Here is a 26846-nt window from a genome sequence, read left to right on the forward strand (position 1 = left end):
AGAGGTTTAATTTAGCTCTTTCAGCTCATAGTATGTTTGGATTATTTGCATAAACAAATTTTTCTTCTTTTAAAAACAGTTTCAGTGCATTGTTAATATCATGCAGCATTACGTTTTTCTCGTATTTTTTTCCCCAGCAGTGTTTTTTAGCTAAAATAGTAAAAGTTTTATCACAATGCATCAGTTTCTTTTAATCTTGTCTTTATTGTCGTTGGAAAAATGAAAAAGCGTTTATTGAGTAAAATTTTTTCGTTATTTTGTTGACAATATTATCACGCGTGATTTCGGGTGCCACTGAAATAAATGTCAAGTCAAATTCAATTGAATAACACTTTTCACAATACACGTTTTTTTCAAAGCAGATTTTCAGAAAATCAATAATGTTAATGTTTAATATCTTAAAATCTTCATGCTATTACCAGATCTGGCCGATAATACAGTTTACATTTTGCATCGATACAAACAATCAAGGAGTTGAGATGCACTACATAGTATATATTGTTTTACATGAGTATACTGTATGTATGCGGATAAAGGTGGACATCCTCAACGCTATCTCACGACTAATTCGTACGAATCCGTACGAGTGAGTAAAAGGTAGCTAATTCATATGAATTTGTATGACCTCACTCATACGAATTTGTACAATTTGTACAGGGTAGGTTTAGGGTCAGGAGACTTATGAATTCGTATGAATTAGCCACCTCGTAAAATATGTACAAATTGCCGTGAGATCGGGTTGACATACTTATATATACAACTTTTAGACATTCTCTAGACCTCATTCTTCTGAGCAACATGTGATCTGGTGTAGTTATGGCATGTGCCAGCAGGAGTTAACTGATAAAGCCAACCAACCAAACTCTGACCCTTGTTTGGCACCAGTAAGGAAGAGGCCGCTGCCCCCGGTAAGGGCCCCAAGGAGCTCGGGGACAGCTGTCAGATGGCTGACCACCTCCTCATGCCTTTGCCAGAGGCGTCCATCTCATCCCCGCTCTGCCCACCCTCCACCAGTGATCATTGACCAGCGCCAGGCCTTCCTCTCCTGCCAGTCACCCGTGAGACGAGCGACTGGGTAATTGCGCAGCTCGCAGGGTGAAAAGCCTGCAGAGAGATGGACAGATATGGAGAAAATAATAGGGTGAATGAGATGTGGACAGAATAAAAGAATCTAAAGGGAGGACACTCTTAAAAACAATGGTTCCAAAAAGGAGTTTTCACAGCAATTTCATATAAAGGTCGTTCACACCAAGGACGGTAACTATAACGATAACTATAAAGTTGTAATATTCATTCTGAGAACTTTATTCTTCATTCTTCTACGACTTTAGAGAGCTTGAGCATTAAAAGCAGCAGATGACAAAACTGCAGTGTGTGCTTTTAATAATAAGAAATAAGAACAAAACATTATTGTGGACTCTGATATAGTTATTATTATAGTTGTTGTGTGAACAGGCCTTAAAGTTCCCCTGTAGTCAATCATTTTATCCCTTAAAACTCATCTTTGATCACCAAAATGACATTTAAACGTTTTTTCCTTAAAATAGCTTGAATGTAACTCGACACCCTTGCCTCATTTAGTATGTGCGGTTCTATGAATATGCAAATGAGCCCCGCCTCCACTCACTCACTCAGCTCAGAGATCCACTGGTTGACGATCACTCGTTGATCTGATTGGTTACAAGGTAGTTTGTGACGTCAGAAACACCAGCGATTTCAAAGCGTGTTTTTGAGACTGTCTTTGGTTCACTGCAGTTTTAAGGAGAACATTTATTTTTTTCTGGCGTTTTCAAGCATTTTCCAAAAGTTTCTCGTCCACATTGAGGAATTAACTAGCACTATGAGCACCATTCTCTCTGGAAAATTGGATATTGTTGCACCCATTAGATTAAAAAAGGTCAGAGAGAAAAGTAAAGCACCATGGTACAACAATACTACGCATGTTCTAAAGAGAGAAACCCGTAATTTAGAGCGTAAATGGAAACAAACTAATTTAGATGTCTATAGAATCGCATGGAAAGACAGTATGTCACGTTATAAAAAGGCCCTAAAAGCGGCCAGGGCTGAGCACCTCCGCAAACTAATAGAAAAAAACCAAAACAATCCTAGGTTTTTATTTACCACCGTGGCTAGACTAACAAATAAACAGACGTCACCTGAGCAAAATATTCCGTTAGAGTTTAGTAGTAATGATTTCATGAAGTTCTTCACTGAGAAAATAGAAAACATCAGAACCACAATTGTAAACGTTCAATCCTCAATCGCGCCTTATAATTCAGCCTCAATTATCACGACGCAAGAACAATTACAGTGCTTTACAACTATAGAACAAAAAGAGTTAAATAAACTTATCACTTCATCTAAAACAACAACATGTTTATTAGATCCTATACCAACTAAACTACTGAAAGAAGTGTTACCTATAGTGGAAGAGCCTCTCCTCAATATTATTAACTCATCTTTATCTTTAGGTCATGTTCCAAGAACTGGCAGTTATAAAACCTCTCATTAAGAAACCACAATTAGACCCGCATAATCTAGCAAATTATAGACCCATTTCAAATCTTCCTTTTATGTCTAAAATACTAGAAAAAGTGGTGTCCGCTCAACTGGGCTCTTTCTTGCAAGAAAATGACATCTATGAAAAGTTTCAGTCTGGATTCAGACCGCATCATAGCACTGAAACTGCGCTCGTTAAAATTACAAATGATTTACTTTTAGCATCTGACCAAGGCTGTATCTCAATACTAGTTTTACTTGATCTTAGTGCTGCGTTCGATACTATAGATCACACAATACTCTTAGATCGACTACAAAATTATACTGGTGTTCAAGGACAAGCATTAAGTTGGTTCAGATCATACTTATCTGACCGCTACCATTTTGTCTATTTAAATGGAGAAAAATCGATCATAACTATGGAGTGCCGCAGGGATCTGTGTTAGGCCCTCTGTTATTCTCAATATATATGCTGCCACTTGGAAATATTATAAGGAAACATGGAATTAGTTTCAATTGTTATGCTGATGACACTCAAATCTATATTTCATCACGGCCAGATGAAAACGCTAAATTATCCAAATTGACAGAGTGTGTTAAAGATATAAAAGATTGGATGACACGCAATTTTCTTTTATTAAATCCAGACAAGACAGAGGTACTAATCACCGGTTCAAAAAACCGCCCACAAAACCTCTCACACTACAACTTTAACATAGTAGGATGTCCTGTTACTTTATCCTCTACAGTAAAAGACCTGGGTGTTATACTAGACTGCAACCTGTCTTTTGAAAATCATATTTCATATGTTACAAGAACAGCCTTTTTCCACCTTAGAAACATTGCTAAACTACGTAACATGCTATCAGTTTCTGATGCAGAAAAATTAGTTCATGCATTCATGACCTCGAGACTAGATTACTGTAATGCTTTGTTGGCCGGTTGTCCTGCGTCCTCATTAAACAAGCTACAGTTGGTCCAAAATGCCGCCGCTAGAGTTCTTACTAGATCAAGAAAATATGATCATATAACACCAATTTTATCATCACTACATTGGTTACCTATAAAGTTCCGTATTAATTACAAGGTATTGCTACTGACTTATAAAGCCCTAAATGGCTTAGCTCCAGTCTATTTAACGGATCTTCTATCGCCCTATAATCCATCGCGCTCTTTAAGATCACTAAATTCGAGGCTTTTGGTCATACCTAGGATATCCAGATCCACCAAAGGAGGGAGAGCATTTTCACATTTAGCTCCAAAACTCTGGAATAGTCTTCCTGATACTGTTCGTTGCTCAGACTCGCTCTCCCAGTTTAAAACTAGATTAAAGACGCATCTCTTCAGCCAGGCATTCATATAATACTTTTAATCTTACAGTTAAATCCGACCTCTAGTTCATAAACGCCAGAGGAGAACTGGCCCCCGACTGAGCCTGCGGTTCTCCCAAGGTTTTTTTTTTCTCCATTAGGTCACCTGATGGAGTTTTTCGGTTCCTTGCCACTGTTGCCTTTGGCTTGCTCAGTTGGGGATATTTGGGGATATTTAATTTAATTAATCAATCAACAATACTATTGATCAGCATTACCAAACGTGGACGTTTTCCACTAGAAACAAGCATTGATGTATTATTTTAATTTAATACTGTGAAGCTGCTTTGATACAATCTATATTGTGAAAAGCGCTATATAAATAAACTTGATTTGACTTGACATTGAAACTTCGGAAATCATCTCACAGTGCACATAACGTAAAAAAAAAAGCTCACTGGGGTGATATAGAGAGATCATGTACAATACATTTACTCACACTATTCTTCTGGCATGATCATTTTATCAGCAAAATATCTCACTACTTACTGGCCGCACTCAAAATCACTATTTCATGAATGGCCTCAAATGCAATTTCCATCGTGTTTTGTGAACAACAGCAATTTTAGGTCATCTTTGCCGGGATGTAAAATGAAGATTGTGCAAAGTAATTTATTTAAAAATACTATAATGCCACTGGTATAAGCATAGATATCTATGGGTACAATATGTGTCACATGACTAAACACATCTCAGTTTTTACAGTCCACACTAAAACATGAAAACTTTGTTTTCAAAAGTTTGTGCAGGACAAATACGCTGTCTCAGTGTGGAAGGAAGGATTAAACGTTGCGTTTTCAAATGTATCTGATTTTATTGGCTCGCTGGACGGATGCTGCGACGAATGCGTCGATTTTGGCATATAGCAAAGGAACTAAGAGACTTGAATATAACCCTAATAGTGGCCTTTTTTACAGTAAAGCTGCTTTGAAACAATCTATTAAAAGCGCTATATAAATGAAGGTGACTTGACTTGACTAAAAGTTCTTCATGAAACCATCAATGCCAATAAAAAAACGTTTATTTGTATAAGTGTAGAAGATGGGCTTAGACTGTATAGTAGTCATACAGGAAGGGAGGAAATAGAGAGGATGTGGCAGGAGGTAGCAAACTACAATTAATGTAATTAACCAATGCAGCTTTTCTAAGGCTGTGACAATATATGTCTCCTCTCATTACTTCCTGTAAGCAAACACGGGGCTTAATGAGAGGCAGCATACGCTACGACACCATTTACTCTTGATGCTCAATCCATTACAGCTGCCATAGTCTGCCAATCCAGTCCACTTTCACCCCCTCCGCTCCGGCCCTACAACACGCTCCACTACACTTTGCCAAGGAAACAGCGTGTCTTGGACAGGGGCTACTTCTAACCGGATCCCCATTCCAGGGCATAATAGCTGGTCTCTAGAGCTCAGAGTCGCAGCCAAATGGAGGAGTGAAGCCACACTAGAGGTATTCAGGCTTGTCCAGGTGTTTGCGAGTGCTGCTAATTGATGCCGCATTCCCAAATATTTGAGTTTGTGTGCGTGGCATGATGAACTTCTATATGCGCCGCTAATACTGAGTGGATTTTGACGAGCAGCTGTATTTGAGAGAAAATATTGGGGGTTTATTTATACTTTTTTTTTTTTTGTACATAATCATTTACTGTATATAGCTGCAAGCCTTCATGTTAGTTGCCATGTTTTTTTTTTCTTCTTTAAAACAGGTAATTAAAACTAATGATGCTTAATTGATGAACAAATACCCTGATGTGCAATATTTGATCGTTATTTAAAATGTATTCAATTATTCATTTTAATTTATTACAGTATTAAATGAAATAATGCTTAACTTTGAAAACTGTGGTGTAACTATTTAGTTCACTCTAAAGTAGCATGTTAAATGATATGGTAATAAGTGCAATAAAAAATATTTTTAATTAAAAAATGCTATATATATATATATATATATATATATATATATATATATATATATATATATTTATTTATTTAAATTGATAAACTTTAACTTTAATAAACAGTAATAAACTGTGGTGCAAATATTTAGTTTACACCGAAATAGCATGTTTAATGCTAACTGAATGTATTAAACCATCTGAACAAACCATTTCTCTGACTGACCGCTTTTTTTTTCTTTTTTTTAATGACCTTTGCTTTTGGGCTTTTCTTTTCTTTTTGCTAACTAGGCAGTGCTGGTCACTGGTTAATGGTAACCAATAGTAAAATATCTATTTACTAATTGTAGGATGTTGTTGATGGTGATTCTAAAATCATGTCATTACTTATCTCATTGGATGCTCTGTTTCACTCAGAAATACACCATTTTACTGAAGTGAAGTCTTGAATGAATTTGTTGTTGACTTTAAAGCCTGTGTTTTGTTTTATTGCACATATTATAGCAGTGCTCGTGTTGCCTGCTTAGTTTTTCTTAATCAGCCGTCATTATTATATGTCATTTCTACATGATTTTTAAATGTCGGATTGCAATAGTCAAGGTGTGGGAATTTGACTCCGGCTGTGGTTTCATTTTAAGACCACAGTCATTAGAAGTCCATGTGCTTTGGCTTTGATGAGAGCTTTCATGCATTGATACATGCTTGGGGGAGTGTTTGGCAAACGTATAATCGGATCACACATCAAAACATCGCACAGCCGTAGAAGAGGGCCAGCTCAGCTTATTAACCTCAGGCTATTCGTTTCCAAATACTGTTTTTCTTTTTAAAACCCTCCCAGATTTTAATCACTCTGATCTTTTGGATCTTTTCTCACTTGAACGGTTTTGACAAAGTCCGGCAATTCCCAATTTGGAAGCAAAACATATATAAGAGTGCTTTCTCCTCACAAGCGTTGTGGTTGTTTGTGCAGGAGCGGCTGATAGGCGGTCGGTGATTCCCATTAAAGAGATGGATGTCGTGCAGGTGAAAAGGAGATTGTCGGAAGAGAGAGAGAGGTATGGTCTCTTTCTCGGTCTCTGGCCTGAAGCCCATCACTCGCCGGTGATCAGTCTCCTCTCTGGCTCCGGTTGCCGACTGTCACGGCCTCTGCTCTTTGGCTGGCGTCTGATGAGAAGTAGCAGCCATGTTTTATAATCAATCCACGACCTAATAGGTCACGAATGAGTGCGTCTGGCTTGCCAATAGCGTTTTGGGTGGTAGCGGAGGCATTACGACTGTATCAGATCGGCCTGTGTTGCTGGGCTTTACACGACCAGCCTTTCCACAGAAACTCGCTAATTGACGTCGTTCTACTTAGCCAAGAGAATGACCAACCCTGAAGAGCCAGACCCTTATAGTCAATTCATTTACGCTCCATACCACATCTTAATAAGGGCCGAATTGTGTATACTCATCATGAAAATTTCAAGAGCACACAATGAGAGGCTTACTTGGATAGTTTTTAACTAGCTTTTGCTTTTTTCTCCCCCTGTTAATCGCCAAAGGGTTGAGAGTTTTGAGCAAAGCTACTTCAGAGGAGTGCATTCAACCAGAAAAAAATATTTGATACAAATAGTTTATTATTTATCATATGTACTTGGTCAGGCCTTTGCAGGAAACTCTAGATAGTCAAAAACAAACTAATCTTGACTTGCCCTAAATAGTTTTTCTTTGAGGCAAAAAGAAATAAACAACATTACTTTGAAGTTGCCTCTTAAGACAAGAACACTTCAACACTAATTGGAAAGATGAAAAATATTACATTTGATCAATGAAATGTAAAATCAGGCTGCTTGATGCTTTTGATTGACTGACTGATTCGTTTGATTGGCAATTTTTGGGCTTGTGGTTTGAAGTCATAATAGAGATTTTTTGGGGGGCTTTCTGTTTGTAATCAGCCATACATGCTCTAAACTGTGTACATATTTTAAGGATCAGTTGTTTGTACTGAACTTTACTTCATTTTTCTCCATCCTGAGCGTTTAGATGCAAAGTGTGACCCGAATCACCGCTTGACCTGAGATGCTAGTTGAAGCGTAGCTAAATGTCACGCATGTCACAACCCCTTAGCATCAAAAAATAAAATATAACGGCTAGTGCAGAAAACCTTTGTCAACTTTTGCTTTGGTAAATAAAAATATCCCTATTAAAAAAGCTAGATTGCATAAGAAGAAAATCAAGCATGAATCCGTACTGCAGGTGGCTAATAAGCTCAATAAGCGACCCTGGTGAAAACTGCATGTTTATCTTTAGGAAATGCACTAGGCATGATCAAAACAAAAGTCAGTGTTTCACTATTTACCATCTGCTAGTGTGGGTATTGCGCAATAAGATTGCAATAGGTTGGAACCTACTACTGTGTAAATTGCACATGGTATTTTTAGCATGATAACGAAAGCATTGAAATGCTTTCTGGACATTCGCACTTAGCCTGTCTCTCTCGATACTCACGGTTTGCGGTGAAAGAAGATCACCAGGCCTAACTGTCTTCCCAAAGACTGATAATGAGGTGATTTTATCACTCAGACATAAAAATAAAAAAAACACACACAGTATGTGCTAATTTTACCAGGTTTTCAAGACAGCTTTGTGTCGACGTCCTGCTTTTCACCATTTATGTTCACAGTTTTAATGCAAATTGCTGTCAGTTGTTTGTGCAAATCTTTATTCCCTTTTCCTCAGTGCTAATGTTTAATTTTTTACCCTCTTTAGAAGGTTGTTTCTGTTTCAAGATATAAGGACGGCCTAGCTATAGATGAGGCAAACTGAAGGTTAGCCTTACGTCTGCCAGTGGTTAAACAACCAATATCCTGAAGGGCCTTTCTTGGCCCACGCTTGTCCGCGGGAGCTGTAATCTTTTAGCCTTGAGGTTGTGACATTTCAGCAATGCTAAATGTTGTTGTTTTTCTCTTATTCTGAAAGCCTCAAAGACCATTAATCATTTCCCTTGCCCAATGGCGCTTTGGCTGATGCACAATAGGGCCATAGCTTATCTTCACCTTCCTGACCAGTGTTTGTTTTAAGCATTAGGGTTGCCGCTCTAATGGATTGAATTAATTGATTAATACTTTTATCCAATTAGTGCTCCCTCATGCAATTAATCAGATAGCCCCCAGTGTAAGCCGCCTGCCGTGGGCCGCAACTCGGCAGACAGATGCTTTGGGCTCAAGTTCATGATATATAAACCTCCCTTTTTTTCCTTTTCCAACCACACCTGGCTCCCTAACACAGAAGACATTGCTCTTGGGCTTAACACATTATCCGGATTCTTGCTGAGTACAAAGTTTCTGCCTTCAGAAATGCTTTTCAGGTAGATCACCTAAATGAAGGTGTGTTTTCTTGCTGCATTTCTATGAAATCCGAAAGAAAGTAAAAGAGTTTAGAGCCGCAACCACTTTAAAATCACTTTGTGTGTCAGAGGACTGCAAATTCACTGTGGCACTTATTGAATTATGTATTCGTTTAACGAGAATGAGAACGCCATAACAAGAAGCCAAGAATCGATACAGTTTGTTTCACTATTGATTATTGCAACTGGAAAAAGCTGCATAGCTATTTGATTATGCTCTCTTGCTCCTCTAATCAATTATCTTTGCTGTGTTACAGGTGATCAGATGCTGAGGTCGACATGAACTCTCCAATGTCAAACTCTCAAACCTGCAGGTCAAGTACCTTATAAGCTCCGGTGACACATAACAGTCTGCGACCTCTGGATCTCGACATATAGATTGTGATGATGCCTTCGACTTTGAGTAACATCTTGCACCATGAAATTTGAGGATTTCTTTTTTGGATGTGAAATGTACTTACATGGAAATGAAAAGGTATAGAGGACATTGGATTACATCCTTTTTATCAATGCCGCTAGCGTGGAGTGTTAATTAATTTCCGGACTCACAATGGAATTGATGTCTGCAGTTTTGACCAGTAGCTCTTCAACTTAAAACTCAACTGAAGAAGAAATAAGACTTCAATGGCTTTGTGATTGGTACCCCATCACTGAAAAAACCCAACACCGATTTCAAAACGGAGGAGCTATAGCTGTGTATCACCGAGACTGCCTCATCTTCTCAAGAAAGATTCCTCTTAAATGCCCTCTTGAGGACCCAGTGGCCTCTACGATTGGAAAAAAAATTGACCAAAAACCGATTGGATTTATAGTTTCATTGAGCAGCAGTGAACTCTCGTTTACCTCCTCAACCTCAGAGTCAAGGAGCTTTTCTCAAGCAATCAGGCAGTTAGGAAGAAAACTTCATCCTGAACGAGTTTCTAACTTCTGCCCCATGTAGAGCCGAGAGAGTTTTCAAACATGGCTCCCCACTGGAGAGGAGGAGCTCAGGTTTTGGCAGTGACTCTGGGAATTTTGCAGTGCTGTGGATGGCTGTCCGGTCAGACCATAAGGACTAGTGTTGGGATGACAGAAAGAGGTTCTGAGCAATGGGCGATGTCTCATGAAAGGGTGAAGAGAGGATGGGTTTGGAATCAGTTTTTCGTTGTGGAGGAATACACCGGGACGGAGCCACTTTACGTTGGAAAGGTAGGACTGGCGCATGTTTGTCACGCACGTGTTTTTGGTTGCACTCTTGCTGCTTATTTTTCTATGCAAGGGAAAATGTATTGCATCACAATGAAAGCCAAGAAAGATGCATGCGCTGTGCATTTAAATGAGGCAATTCTCAAATGCTTTAAGTGTGTGGATAGTGTCAGGCTAGTTGACTAGGATAGATCAAGCACAAGTTTAGCTGTAAGGCTCGAATTTCTTCTATATCTATGACGGCCAAACTACAACAGGTTCTCTTAAGATCTTGTTATCACCTTGGTGGAATATGCCTGTGTTTGGCTACATTAGCTATGCTTGAGAGGAATCTCAAAGTGATTTTGTGTGCAAGTTTGTTTTTTAAGTGGTGCACGGCTGGGCAATATTATTCACAATATATTTGCTATAATTAACATTTATATTGAAAATTGCAATAACTTTGATGCTATTTTTAAATCTGTTTTATCTGATTAGTTTTGTGATCTCCCGAGAGTGTCAAGGTGCAAACTTCAGTAGCAAAAAAAAAGCAGTTAAGTTCAAACAGTAATGTGCAATGAATCGATAACTTTGCAAATTCATCATTTGAAAATGGTATAACTGTATTCTCTGCGTAGCATTTTTCATATTAAGTACTTAATTAAAAATGGATTGGTAAATATTGCTGTTTTTATTGTATTATACTTCCATGCTCCTTCAGTGCAAAAACAGTGTGGAAAACCATCCCAAAACAATGGTAGTGATATTTCTTTACTATATATATATATGATCAATTGTTTTAGCTGTATTGCCCAGCCGTAGTGTGGTTTAGAGATATAAGTGACTTGTGCAGCAGTAATTAAGAGATTGTGTGTGTGTGTGTGTGTGTGTGTGTGTGTGTGCCAGGAAAAGAGGAGCTGATGTCTAAATGGGAGCCATAAAGGATGATATGGGAAATGGAAGGGGTATTCTGGAGAGAGATGATTGTATTAATAAAATTACCCAGAGTTACGGCTCCCTCTGAAGTTATGAGCCGAGACTATTAATAGGGGCTGCTGGTGTTGTATGTCTATTGCTCACCGTATCAAAGACTTTAATTAGGGTGATATAGAATTAAATATGACCAACGTGCCTTTTATCAGTAACGGTCATTTAAAACAATCCCTTTCGCACAGTTCTGTGATTAATCTGCTAATGATATTTTTTCTAAATGTTTGGCCCCTTCGTTGGCAGCTCTCTTCAATACATTTGTAAAATTAATTTCACTTAGCCCTACGTTTTATGTGTCTGTGTTACGTGGCAAAACTATAAATATCTGTATGCCACATAATGTGTGTTGCAGTTTAATATCATTTAAACCGGCCATGAATTGAGAAATCAAAATTTCCTTGATCTTTTGACATGTAAGAGGTCATTGTACTGTAAAAACATCCCGTACGTTTCAGAACTCAAAACTTCCTTGTTAGTCCCAAAACAGCTTTTATTGAAGCCAAGCTCAGAAAACGAGTAGGTTTTGGAATTTTGTCACTTTATGACGTAATATTGCGACGAAAGACGGCCTCTGCAGAATCAAATCAGCGTCTACTTCTACATCATTGCGGCTTTGGCCCCGCCCACTGGAGCATTAGTAAGATGAGAAGGAGAGATACAGAATCACTGGACTAAATATCCAATAGTTTGTTCAGTACATTTCACTTTGGTAAATCAGTCAAATTTTGGCGCAGGCTTTGAAAACAGTCTTTTACTGTAAGATATGGACTCAACAGTAATGCACAACATGTAAGTAACCGTTAATTCTAATGGCTAATCTGTGATCAGTTATTTCTGATATGATCCATGTACAGTCAGACATTCTCAAAAATCGTTTATTGCTGTTTATGCATCAGTAAATCAAGCTATTGACTTGACAATCAACTTCACATTGTTTCTTTTAGTACCATGAAAATAATCTGTTATTTAAATTGTGAATAATTTATATACAGAAAGCGATCAAAGAACACTCCCTTTATAATCGCTGGAGCTGTCAATCAAACAGCGCAAGTTTATCAGTGATTGAGTTCTGGACTCTTGCCAAAACACGCATTATAATCAATGAATCTCTTATTTACATTGTGTTTGCAATGTTAGTTATGATAAAGGCATTTATGAGAGTGCAGAAACTGAGCTGCAATGATGAGATCACTGCATTCACGCGTTGTGTCATCTTTCTCTGTCATCTTTCTAATGTTCATCACTGCAACCTTTCATGCCACAATCTAAATATAACGCTATAATCAACACTTCAAAAATCAATACTTATTTCATATGCAAAATGTTCACAGCAGTGGGCGTTTACATTGAAGTCTCACAGCTGACATGCCCCTTCATACAGAGTGCTAAAATCAGGTTAGAAAATGGCCTTTTATTTCTGAAGTATTTCTAAATTCTAAAATCATACTCGGGTAACAACATTCAGTCCATTACCCCTTTAATGTACTGTAGATCAAAAAGTGTGCAAAAAGACTTTTGAGCACATTCATACGAACCTGTTCATATTTTTACCCCATTGTGTAGTGTAATTTGGCAAATCAAACACAAAAACTCACCTGGAAATGTCACGTTATGGGTCCAGTTTTATGTTGAGTTTCGTCAAAAAGTTTGAACATTAGTGACTTTTGAAAATGAGCCCTGCCAAAGCGAAGTTAGATGAATAGAGACGTTTTTCCTTTATTCTTTGTCTTTTATCACATGGAATGTTGGCGCTAAACCTTTGTTCCTGCTAAAGTGGCTTTGGTATCTTGTTCATTCTTTTAATTTAATAACTTTAATTGCACCCATTAACTTCAAGCCCAATAATGCTTCATTATGACACCAGTCTTTTCTTCAGCAGATGTCTTTTTGTAAGAATGTCTTCAGAAGTGTTCCAGGAATACTGCACTTGAATTCACAGAAGCCTCTGGTGACCTTATGCTATTTACATTAGACTTTCAAACCTCAAAAGGCTTGTCGGAGAAAGACGAACATTGTGAAGGTTAATTCTACGCATCAGTCCCTCTTCTGCAGAGAGCTCTAAGAGAGAGTGAAAGTTGCAATATTTCCTGCTGAAAAGGCCACTGCACCATTTCCCCGCCTTCAATGTTAAGCCATGAAGTCCAGACATATGTAAACCTCGAGTCGATAAATATTAGAAGTCTCTTTGCAGGGAAAGGCAGCAGGGCAGAAAAAATGAACAGTGGAAAGAGAGTTTTTACACGGCGAACACCGACAAGAACATCCCGCCATATGGGCAGCGCAGCAAAGTGGAAAGATTTCCACTGCGCTTTGAAAGGCTGCCAGCCTCTTCCTTCAGACAAGCGGCGAACATTGATTGATAGGATTTGAACGTGTAGTGCTGAGACGCTGAACAGACGCCGGCGTTCGTAACGTGCATGCCAAGGATGTCTCAACATGTTCAAATAATTTCCTGCAGGCTTGGGCGAACCGCTCAAACGCTCATGCAAGAACATTCACTTTCTGTCTTTTGTGTTTGAAAGGAAGGTGAAACGTATTTATTTAAAGCCAGCATATAATAAACAATTATTTATTCAACATTTAGGGTTGGGAATCCAGTTCCAGCATTTCATCCCCGCCCCCCCGTCTTAAAAGCACACTATCGTTCCATGCACTGCTTATTGAATCTGAGTATCAGGTTAAAGTTCCAATGAAATCAAAATTGTACTTTTTTTGTACAAAATTTCATACTCTTAGTATGAATATGTTAGCCTTACTGTTATCTATAAGCTAGTGTGCTTCAAAACAATGACAAAATTCGCATTTAGAAGATATTATTGTTCAAAACTAACAGTCTCTCACTTCCGACAATATGGATAAATGATTTTGATGACATCACTCTGCACTTCAGCTTATCATCAGATTTTCTGTCCAATCAAATGCTCTCTAGAATCTGAAGCTCCGCCCCCTACACTATAAATAGATGCTGAAGCTGCGGCTGAACTCTGTCACTTATTCACACATTTACTATTTTCTACATGGTGAATAGCACATTGTGCACTATAAAGGGGATATGGAACAATTCAGACAGAGTAAATAAGCTTTCCATTTAGATGAATGAAGTTTGATTTCATGTTAGTGTCACGCGAACCGCTGCATCTCCGGTCCAGAGACACGATAGTACCAGGGTTTGAAATGTACTTTTTCACTCACGGGCCAATTTGGCTACTAAATTAAGTTACCGGCCATTCAGAACTTCTACTAGCCAAAAAAAAAAAAAAAAAAAAAAAAGGAAATAAACTACGTTATATTATGAATATATATTATAAAATTTGGATTTCATATATTATTGTCTTATTCAAACAAAATCATGTCATCCATCCATCTCCTCCTTTCCTCTTTCATCCTCATCCTTTTCACCAAAAATGTATTTTAGGTGGACAGATCAATACAGTACAAAGAACATCAAACAATTTAACATGTTGGAAAATAACAATGTCTTTTCTGTTAACCAAGTGCTTTTTAATCTTCACTATTGCTTCAATGCAATTGAACAAGCGCACTCTTATTTGTAACATAGTGACGTGTGTGTTCAAGTAAGCCAGATATTCGCAGATTCAGCGCAATACTCTGTTTTTAATATATCATGATGACTCACGAGTTGAATGTGCAGAATGCATAGATTTGCGCAAACTTCCCCAGCAAAGTGTGTAAACATAATTAGTAACACGCCAAATTGGCTAGTGATTTGACAGCGTTACCCACCACAGCTGATTTTTACTTTTAATTTTACTGTTAATTTCAAACCCTGGAAACCACAGAGCGGACCATATGATCGAGTCGGCACAGACCACAAAACTTATCAGACCTAATTCTGCACAGAATGCTGTATTTTTAAGCGATATGGAGGAGATTAGGAGGAGAAACGGTTAGGGATTAGGAGCTTCACCAAGCTCAACGGCTCTAGCCGAGCTGTGATATGTAATCGAAACACTATTGGTTTTTTTAAAAGGGGGAGGAGCTGTTCAATATGCCCTGCCCTCTCTTCCTGTTTCAGTGTCAATTACATCAACACATTGAATAATGCTGCAAGGCACTTCAGAAGGACTTTAAAGTTGTGTCCTACTTTCAGTGTTTCCTCTTTGTAGTCTCCATTTCATATCCTTTCTTCCTCTTAAGTATCTCTGTCTGACGGGCCAAAACTCCTGGTTGAAAATGTATCACAATGTTCATGCAAAATCTCTTTATTCACGAATCGTAATAGTTTAAATGTCAGGGGTGTTTGCAGAATGTGCATGTTGATTGCAGTCTGAAGCTTTATAAATCCATTATTAATGTTTTGATCTTTCACTTGAGAAAGAGTGTTGTGTAGCTAATGAATTTCAACTAAACAAAGGGCCTGTGTCTGCAGATGAGGTTTGCGCTGTCATGACCCGATGTGCAGATGTCTAGGTTGAAGTCTCGGTTGAGAATGTCAGACGTTTTTGTTTTGCAGTTTGAGCTGAAATGAAAATTGTCTAATTATCCGGCCCTTAAAAATAAATCCATCAAAAGCCACGTTGGAAGTTCTCAGTGATTAATGGCATAGAAATGTGGCATCGATAACATCGCTTAAATTTTGCTAGAGATTTTCATAATTATTCTTTTTACAACAAATGCAGGACTTCTGACATAATGTAATTTATGATTCAAAAGTGTGGGGTCAGTATAATCAGTATAAACATTTAGATTTTATGTTACAAAAGATTATATTTAAAATAAATGCTGTTCTTTTGAACTTCCTATTCATCAAAGAATCCTGAAAACTAAAATGTGGCACGGTTTCCACAAAAATATGAAGCAGCACAACTGTTTTTAACAATGATGATGATAATCAGAAATGTTTCTTGAGCATCAAATCATCATATTAGAATGATTTCTGAAGGATCATGTGACACTGAAGACTGGAGTAATGATGCTGAAAATTCAGCTTTATTCACAGGAATACATTACATTTTACAATATTTTTCAATAGAAAACACTTATTTTAAATTGTAATAATATATTTCTGTAGTTTTTATCAAATAAATTCACCCTAGGTGAGCATAAATCATAAAAAAATCTTATCGAACCCACACTTTTGAACGGTAGAGTGTTTATGAAATATTCATGCTAAATAAATATATTTGCACCCATTGCAGAGCTCAGTGCAACCCAAGATGCATTCAAATGCTTCAAAACATATTTCAGCACAAGAGTATATATAGTTCCTATAGTATATAGTGTATAGTTTGACTTTTTGACCTGCACGTCTCACTCATTCACATTTGGTCATGTCGCTGGTGTCACGGTCCGTGTGCACTGCAGTGTCTTCGCTTGCCTCGGTGCTCATCAGAGGTGAGAGATCTGGAGTGTCGGCTCGCCTCCTTCACTGCGACTGCCAGCTAACAGGTTTGCTTTGTTAGTGTTCTGACCCGAGAGGGGGCAGGTCACACAGCCTGGAGCTCAGCTGCTCCGTCAGCCACTTCATGGTACAGTAACAACACTAAAATACCAATTCAGCCTCTAACTGTTTGTCCATGGTAGTCTTTTCCTGGTCTAAATGGTTTACCCAGTTTAAATCAGCAGTGTCTTACTGGTGGCTGGAGGACTGCAAAGTGCGATTTGACTTGATCATATTTAATACACAAATATCTAAGGCCTCTAAATGATGAACACTGCTGGTAAACCTGTTGCACACTGTGGCAAGCAGGACGATGCCGAGAGCCGCGAGAGAACGACACGAGGCTGAGAGCCGCGAGAGAACGACACGAGGCCGAGAGCCGCGAGAGAACGACACGAGAACGACGCAAGGAGGCCGAGAGCCGCGAGAGGAGACCGAGAGCCGTGAGAGAACGACACGAGGCCGAGAGCCGCGAGAGAACGACGCGAGGCCGAGAGCTGCGAGAGAACGACACGAGGCCGAGAGCCGCGAGAGAACGACACGAGGAGGCCGAGAGCCGCGAGAGAACGACACGAGGCTGAGAGCCGCGAGAGAACGACGCGAGGAGGCAGAGAGCCGCGAGAGGAGGCCGAGAGCCGTGAGAGAACGACACGAGGCTGAGAGCCGCGAGAGAACGACGCGAGGAGGCAGAGAGCCGCGAGAGGAGGCCGAGAGCCGTGAGAGAACGACACGAGGCTGAGAGCCGCGAGAGAACGACACGAGGCCGAGAGCCGCGAGAGAACGACACGAGGCAGAGAGCCGCGAGAGGAGGCCGAGAGCCGTGAGAGAACGACACAAGGCCGAGAGCCGCGAGAGAACGACACGAGGCCGAGAGCCGCAAGAGAACGACACGAGGCAGAGAGCCGCGAAAGAACGACACGAGGAGGCCGAGAGCCGCGAGAGGAGGCCGAGAGCCGTGAGAGAACGACACAAGGCCGAGAGCCGCGAGAGAACGACACGAGGCCGAGAGCCGCGAGAGAACGACACGAGGCAGAGAGCCGCGAGAGGAGGCCGAGAGCCGTGAGAGAACGACACAAGGCCGAGAGCCGCGAGAGAACGACACGAGGCAGAGAGCCGCGAAAGAACGACACGAGGCAGAGAGCCGCGAGAGGAGGCCGAGAGCCGTGAGAGAACGACACAAGGCCGAGAGCCGCGAGAGAACGACACGAGGCAGAGAGCCGCGAAAGAACGACACGAGGCAGAGAGCCGCGAAAGAACGACACGAGGCAGAGAGCCGCGAAAGAACGACACGAGGCAGAGAGCCGCGAAAGAACGACACGAGGCAGAGAGCCGCGAAAGAACGACACGAGGCAGAGAGCCGCGAAAGAACGACACGAGGCAGAGAGCCGCGAAAGAACGACACGAGGAGGCCGAGAGCCGCGAGAGGAGGCCGAGAGCCACGAAAGAACGACACGAGGAGGCCGAGAGCCGCGAGAGGAGGCCGAGAGCCACGAAAGAACGACACGAGGAGGCCGAGAGCCGCGAGAGGAGGCCGAGAGCCACGAAAGAACGACACGAGGAGGCCGAGAGCCGCGAGAGGAGGCCGAGAGCCACGAAAGAACGACACGAGGAGGCCGAGAGCCGCGAGAGGAGGCAGAGAGCCGTGAGAGAACGACACGGGGCCGAGAGCCGCTAGAGAACGGATGGCAATTGATAATGAAAATCTTTTGATCTGAAATATTTACTGATTTTAATAAAGTAAACGTAATTATATTGTTAGTATTATTTCAAGATGAACACTTACTGGACTGAAGCAGGCTTTAATTAATATATACAAACATAAACATTTTTTTTTTTTTTTTAAATGTGATTATCAAATATGAGGATTTTGAGGAAGGTTTATTTGTTCATCTCTCAATCATCATTGTATTGCATTGCATTATATGTTTTAAAACAGAGCTTTGATCATAAACTAAGCATTTAAATGTATTATTGGCAGATATAGAATGACAACTGATATTTATAAGCATTTTATGGAAGTAGTCTGCAACACTGTTATACAGATGCCATTTATTTATATTACAATTTCATACTTTTGGCCACATAAATATCATCATCTGCACTAAACTGCATTTTTTACTCAGTTTGTGCCTCTGAATAAAATAAAATCCTGATGCACATCTAGTACTTTGTCTAAAGGTTCAATAAACTTTCCAAAAAAATTCTATTTATTTCTGACTAATGTTTCAAATGTCAGATTTTACAGGGTTAATATGCAGGTGTATTTTTAATCAACATTTCAACATTATAATCATTGGAATCAATGTCAGAATCTGTTTTGAGTCAAGTCTACTTTGTGTCAGGCTAATTGTGAGTTGTTCCCTATGTAGTGCTCCAAGTCAGTCACTTATCTCAGTTAGAAAGAGCCTAATATGTGGACATCTCACCAGAGCTAGTGTTTTTATCCTAAAGTATCTTATGAAAAGCTCTTTAGATTTTCATCCTACTTGCAGTCTTGCTCAGGCTCGAGGGCTGCAAAGTGATGCTATTTAGTTGAAGACTAAGTAATGAAGGCAGTATAATCAATATTGTGAATGGCCACTGATGAATCAAAGACTAAATATTTTAGGCAGAGAGGTAGCTAAAGAGGATAAGACCTCCACATGACCTGTGGTTTGACATGTCCTGCTCAGATGAGACCCCGGTCGCACCGTTTACCGCGGTGTGATGTGAGCGCAGATTAAGAACCGCTTCCCGTCTGCCATCCGCCGATAACATCGTTTGTCAGGTAAAAGATGCATTTCACTCCTGCTGTGGCATGTTTATTGTGCGTTCTCATTTCATTAGGGAAAGCAGCGGAGTCAGAGGAAATCCAGGACACTCAGCAGTTCTGTCTTATTATTTTTATGCACATAATTGGGGGAACAGATGTTGATGTTGATCATATGATCTCAATATGCGCTAATGCACACAAAAGACTCCAGGAGCGTTCTTTGAACAAACTCTCCCTGTGAACAGACAGGGAGAAATAGTTTTTTTATCCTCCAGCTCTTGAGATATTGCCCAGCTTTCTTTGTCTTCCTGTTAGAGAGAGTTTTTTTTTTTTTTTTTTAGTTTTTTTTTTTATTACTGCTGAAATATTGATACACCAAAAAAGAGGATAGTTTCAAGTGCATGTTTTATTCGACCGAGGGTGGGATTTGAAATGAGGAAAGAGGCGGAAAAGAATGCAATATTGTAGGCCGGCTTGCGTTATTCCCATGTTTTACGACAAATACCTAATGAAAATCCCCACGGGGGTGATAGAAGCTGCTATTTAATTAAGGCTTTATAAAATATTTAACACGCTGATGATGGAGAGGGTGATTTCGCTCTGTCCACTGCTGTTTTGCAGATTTTGCCAGGCTACAGACAGAGGCACATTATAATGGGAAACAGAGACTGAAGCTAAAGAAAACCCACAATGATCCAGTCGACGGAGCATTACAACACTGCAGTGCAGAAACCTCTGCATCTCAATAGATCACCTCACCTTCTGTCATCTGATTTATAGATTATACTTTTTAAAAGCCTTTAGTCAAAACGTCCACCTTCAGCTCGTGCGTCACGTGTCTTTTTTGCTGTGAAATCATTACTGATTTTTATAAAGTAAATGTAAGAATCATTTCTACATTGTTGGTAATATTTCAAGATGAACACTTAATGAAGTAACTTGGGTTCAGCTTGATTATCCATGCATCATTTTTTAGAAAAATCATGAGTATCAAATATGATCATCAGGCTTTCGAGGAGGGTTTATTTGTTCATCTCTCAATCATCATTGCATTATAAGTTTTAAAGGGTAACTCTCGCCAAAATCGAACCTAGGCTCTTTTTGTTAATCTACCCGAGTCAAACTTTCGTGTAAAAGCATAATTAGAATGGAAACGCCACTTTTAAGATTGACCGTGTTTTCGTTTTAGGTCAAAATGCCTTTTGAATGGGAGTGCTTGTGGCACGACTATGATAGCATCAAAAATCACTATTTTTAAAACACTAAGAAGACTCGACACAACATGAAACTTTGCTCGAAGTATCACCAGGGGCTCTACACATGAACTTGAGCATTGAGAACATTGTTTGTGAACACAAAGTTTCCTAAAAAGAAAGGTTTTGTACGACTCACTTTATCAGTTAGTGTTTCCGGTGGCTGGAATTTTGTCAGTCAAAAGTAGTCGATCCAGCCACCGGAAATGCATTTTGACCGAAAAACGAAAATACGGTCAATCTTAAAAGTGCCGTTTCCATTCTAATTATGCTTTTACATGAAAGTTTGACTCGGGTAGATTAACAAAAAGAGCCTAGGTTCAATTTTGGCGAGAGTTGCGCTTTAAAACTACAGAACTTTGATCATAAAACTAAGCATTTAAATATCATCTTAAGACATTACAGGCAGATATAGAGTGACGACTGATATGAAGATGCATTTTATGTACTGTAAGTAGTTTGTTATACTGTTTTTAAGACCTCATCGATTTACATTACACGCTATCTGAAGTATATCTTACTTTTTGGCTGTAGAAATATCATAATCTCCACTAAAAAAAGAAAAGAAAAGATTTGTTGCTGGTTTGATCTGCTTTAGCAAGTCTGACAGTTTTCACCTCTCTGAAAACCCTATGAAATGTAGAGGTGATTTCTTGAGATTTATTTCTTTTCTTTTGTTTGTTGGACCCCATGATGGCTCTAAACTGCACTTGCAGACCTGGGTTTAGAAATACGTCTCCCTTTAAACACAATGAGCCTCCGGCTGGCTGTGTGTCTAAAACCTTCACCTGCCCAAAGCAGCGATTCTTGAATTGACTGCCATCATTACTGATCCATAGATGAAGGAAAAAGATTGTTATAGTCCAATAAAAAGTCATTACTTGGGTGAAATACGGTTAAACAAACTTAGACCGTAAACTGAACCACACAATTAGCCAGTTAAAGTGGTGTTCGCAACCCATTTCCCTTCTGTAATGTGATATTTTAGTGTGAAATAGGATGTTTAATAGGGAATAAATGCAGGGATGTACGGACTTGAATTTATGCATCATGAGTTTGTCTGTTGTGTTGTCTTTCTCTCTCTCTTTTCAAACAAGTTCAAAGTTTATCTTGACAAACTTTGCATTTCTAGTTAAAAAAATAGAGTAGACATTGAATTAGAATTGAATGGCGTTCCGATTGGGTTCTGAACAACCCTGATGTGCTCTGATGAAGCATTCGGGAAGTAAATACGGGTATTTGTTTTTTTGACTTTGTAACATTTTTAGGACTGGCTCTTCCCAGATTATTTTGTAAATGATGAAATGCATTTGGTCAGGCTTTGTAGTGAATATCCGGTATGTCTTCCGTACATCTGTTGCCATAGTAATGACTCAATGAGATGCCAAGAGGCTTCAGCTACAGCTAGAGGAGCTGTCAGTGTGGAAAGAGAGGATGGAAAACTGGGAATTTTGCCTTTCAACATGGCAACTCGCCACACTGATGAACTCACGAGGAAACACATGGATGAATCACTGTATTTTACACATGGATATGATGTGTTCTCAAACATTCACTCATTCAGTCATTCACTCGGTCACTCGTTTGCTTAGCATTTTTTTATTTTATTTCGAACAGTGTTTGTAAACATGACATTTATGTAGTTTTACTCTTTGCCTTTCTGCACATGAGGATCTGAATCACAGCTGAGGATGTTTAATAGCTAAATTTATTATTTCTTTTTATTTCTAAAAACATTATACCTTAATATGCAATGTTTTAAATTGACATTTTAATTTAATTGATATGTTAATTATTGCAAACTATTATTATTTCTATTATACAGTTCAATATTCATTCAATTGAGTAAAAATAAAGTATTAAATAAAGAAAATTAAAACTATTGTTTATATTTAAAAAATGTCCTATAGTTTTATGGTTGAAGAGCACATTTTCTTATGCTCAATGTTTTCATAGAATTTATTCTTTCATTAATATTACTATTTTATTAATGATAATAATTTAATGATTGCATTCAATATTATGTTTAAAGTAAAAATATATCTATATTAATATATTAATATATTTAATATATAATATTAATATATTTCATCCTTCCATCTATCTATCTATCTATCTATCTATCTATCTATCTATCTATCTATCTATCTATCTATCTATCTATCTATCTATCTATCTATCTATCTATCTATCTATCTATCTATCTATCTATCTAATATTACTCATCCATCCATCCATCCATCCATCCATACAACAAAATATGTCAGATATTACTGATGATTTTTTTCTTCACGTTTTGCATCTTGTGTTTGACTACTGAAATTCCCCCCAAGTGTTTACTTTCTTTGCATTGTAATTCAGTAAATGTCTTTCCTCGCCATTCCAATTCAAATGCCGGTTCAGTGTTTGAGATAGTTCCCTTGAACAACAGCACTCCACCCACTTCACAAACACTCAGGATGTGTCCTCTGTGCTTTAATCAACAGATCCATTCCGACTCGGATGAAGGGGACGGCTCTATTAAGTACACTATCTCTGGAGAGGGAGCAGGCACTATATTCATCATCGACGAGGTCACCGGTGACATTCACGCCACGGAGAGATTAGACCGCGAGGAGAAGACCTTCTACACCCTGCGAGCTCAAGCACGAGACCGTCTGACTGACGGGCCACTTGAACCCGAGTCGGAGTTCGTCATCAAAGTCCAGGACATCAACGACAGCGAGCCCAAGTTTCTGGAAGGTCCCTACATCGGAAGTGTGGCAGAACTCTCTCCTATCGGTAAGATACCCTTTACACTGGATTTACATGCGGAACTGTTGCTTTTTAAATACTGGTATTTGAGTTTGGAATCATTTCCAGAAGTCTCTTCTGCTCGTCAAGGCTGCATTTATTTGATCAAAACTACAGCAAAAACAGAAATACTGTTATATGTTATTACAATTTAAAACTGTTTTCTATGTGAATATATAGTAAAGTGTAATTTATTCCTGTGATCAAAGCTGAATTTTCATCATCATTACTCCAGTCTTCAGTGTCACATGATCCTTCAGAAATCATTCTAATATGATAAGTTCGTGTTTAATTATTATCAGCCATCTTCAGTGCTCAATTATCAATAATGATTCTTATCAATATTGAAAACAGTTTTTTTTTTTTTGTGGAAACCTTGATTTTTCAGGATTTTTTGGATGAATAGAAAGTTCAAAAGAACAGCATTTATTTAAAATAGAAATATTGTGTAACATTCAAATCTTTTGTAACATTATGTAACATTTACTGTCACTTTTGATCAATTTAAGGCATCCTTATTGAATTAAGGTATTTATTTCTATAAAAATATTACTTATCCCAAACTTTTGAAACTTTCAAACTTTTGAATGGAAGTGCACAACTGTTTCATCTATCAAAAGCATAAAAAATAAAAAAAAGGTTTCAAACTTTTGACCGCTAGTGTATATTTCAATATTGTGTGTATGATCAGATCTGTTATTTTCAACACTATCTCACGACCAATTCGTACGAATTCGTACGAATGATAAAAAGATGGCTAATTCGTACGAATTCGTACGACCTCACTCGTACGAATTTGTACGATTTGTCTAAACCCACGTGATGGGTAGGTTTAGGGGCGGGGTCAGGGGTAGGTCATTCGTATGAATTCATACGAATTGGGCAATTCGTAAAATATGTACGATTTTGCAAAAATGTATGCAGTGAGGTCGTATGAATTCGTACGAATTAGCCACCTCGTAGAATTTGTACGTTTTCCCGTGAGATCGGGTTGGTTATTTTCTATCATTGATAATGTTATAGTTTTTGGAAATATTTTGAATTATATTTTATTTTTAGATTTTCTATTTTAATTTTATTTAAAGTTTTAGTAATTTTGTTTAGTTTGATTTTTCAATATTTTATATAGTTTTTATTAAGTTTTAAATGGTAGTTTATTTAGTTTTAGTTATTTTAGCACTTCAGTAACTTCAACTATATGAAAATGATATATTTTCAGTTAATGTTTATTTTATTTCAAGCAATGTCTTTTTATGGTTTCCATTCATGGTTCAGATCACAATTCATAATGCAGTTTTGCATTAATGGAAGTATGTTTTGCATCCTCAGCGTTGTTGCACAAGGCCCAATAAAGAGGCGTTTTCTCTTTCAGCTCAATGACTGTCACAGCAGAGCAACACTTTGAACAGATTCTTGCTGAGCATTTAAAGTTGACGGTGTGTGTCAAAAAAATAAAAAAATAAAAATTCCATTGTAGTACCATAGTACTTTTGTAAGTATATAAATGTACATGCATATGTCAAAGTACCACGGTATTGCCATCAGATACTGTGCATGAACTGGCACTGTATTTTGTATTATTTCCGGTGTGTTTTGTGTCAGCTGCGCCTCAAAGCTCTTGTGTGCGTGTTTGCGGATATAAAAGATTTTTAAATGCAGGTTACAATAATGTAATCACTGCAGCGCTGCACGGCTGTGAACTTCCTGATTGAAATTAATTCCTGCTTCCTCAGCACATCGGTGGCGAGAGAGAGAGAGAGAGAGAGAGAGAGAGAGAGAGAGAGAGAGAGAGAGAGAGAGAGAGAGAGAGAGAGAGTCCTTCATTCCCTGTGGGGTTCTCCACCTTTCAGTCAAATTATACATTAAAGAAGTGTGGACTTCATGTTTTATACATTGAACAGCAGCGAGTGTAATGGAATAACGGCTCTGCTTAGTCAAGCATTTCCTGATGGTTTCTGTTTGTGTTTGTGCTGGACAGAACTGCTCTAATGGGCTTATTGTTAGAGCCTCAGGAATAAGGTCAGTGTTACTCGGCCAAACTAACTCAACTCACCATTTTCATTTAGGTGCATGAAAAATTTGTTCATAATAAGTTACAAAGAGCTTATATAAAACTTTATTTCTTGCACATACAAATATGCTAATATCTTTTGAAGCTGTGACAGACAATATAAAATAGATAGTTATGGAGTTACCTTGCTTGTTAGCAAAATAATGGTTATTTTATATGTTATGAAATGTATACATTGTGTGTGTGTGTGTGTGTGTGTGTGCGTGAAAGTGTGTACGTCTGAGAGTGTGTGTGTGTGTGAGACAGAGAGTGTGTGAGTGTGTGTGTGTGTGTGTGTGTGTGTGTGTGTGAGAGAGAAAGTGTCTGTGAGTGAGTGTGTGTGTGTTTGTTTGTTTGAGTGTGAGAGTGTGTGAGAGTGTGTCTGTCTGTGTGTGTGTGTGTATGTGTGTGTGTATGTGTGAAAGAGAGAGAGTGTGAGTGTTTTCTCTGTGTATGTGTCAAATGTGTGTGTGTGTACCTGTGAAAACTAATAATTCAGATTTTTCAAGTTGTTTTAGACAGAAGTCTCTTCTGCTCACCAAGGCTGAATTTATCTGATCAAAAATGCAGTAGGCACAATTTATTATCGCTTGCAAAACTAATTTCAAACATTTAACCAGACAAATGTGTGCAAACTTTTAATTGGTTGTGTGTGTGTGTTCATTAACAGCACTGGGATCTTGAGTGTTGTATTGTGTGACTGCGAAGCCTCCACTGGTCCCCTTGATCCGACATGAAGAGCTTCTGTAATTTTGCAGCAGAAAGCTTTAACCGACCAGCTAACGCGTGGTTGAAGGTAATAGGGCTAATTGTCACGCAGCAGACAGAGATCATTTAACCACATGTAGTCGCTTTTCAGCAAACTTGCCCCGTAGATGTGTGAACAACTGATCTAATAAGCTCGCGCGCCGTCTTACCACTCCGGCAAAGAGAATTCAGCAATAATCATAAAAAAAGTAATCACGGACAAGCCCCGGGCATATTCATTTTCACTTACCGCCTTTGTCATTTTCTGCCTCTCTTTCTTCCTGTCTTTCTCTCTCCAGTGGCTTCGCTGATATGCATGGCCTTTAGCGTGCTGTTGAAGCCAAGTCGCATTTGTGTGCATATTATTCACACACTATAGATGCTTCATGTTGGCTAACCCACTGATGAGCCGGCAGAGAGGGACGAGGGACAAAACACACACACACACACACACACACACACACACACACACACACACACACACACACACACACACACACACACACACACACACACACACACACACACACACAAACTCT

At 38.8% G+C, this 26846-nt stretch overlaps 1 protein-coding gene across 2 annotated transcripts in view; it reads left to right on the top strand.

The window, feature by feature from the left end:
* Positions 1 to 26846, top strand: part of cdh22 (cadherin 22) — a 195134-nt gene that overhangs the window by 80164 nt on the left and 88124 nt on the right. For both annotated transcript variants that reach the window (XM_084128131.1, XM_084128132.1), the window contains 2 exons: positions 9415 to 10345; positions 23204 to 23498. In XM_084128131.1, coding sequence (XP_083984257.1) covers positions 10118 to 10345; positions 23204 to 23498 — 523 coding nt within the window. In that variant the 5' untranslated portion in view covers positions 9415 to 10117. The remainder of the gene's footprint in view (positions 1 to 9414; positions 10346 to 23203; positions 23499 to 26846) is intronic.

The sequence above is a fragment of the Abramis brama genome (genome assembly GCF_963993115.1).
Source record: "Abramis brama genome assembly, chromosome: 11".
NCBI lineage: Eukaryota > Metazoa > Chordata > Actinopteri > Cypriniformes > Leuciscidae > Abramis > Abramis brama.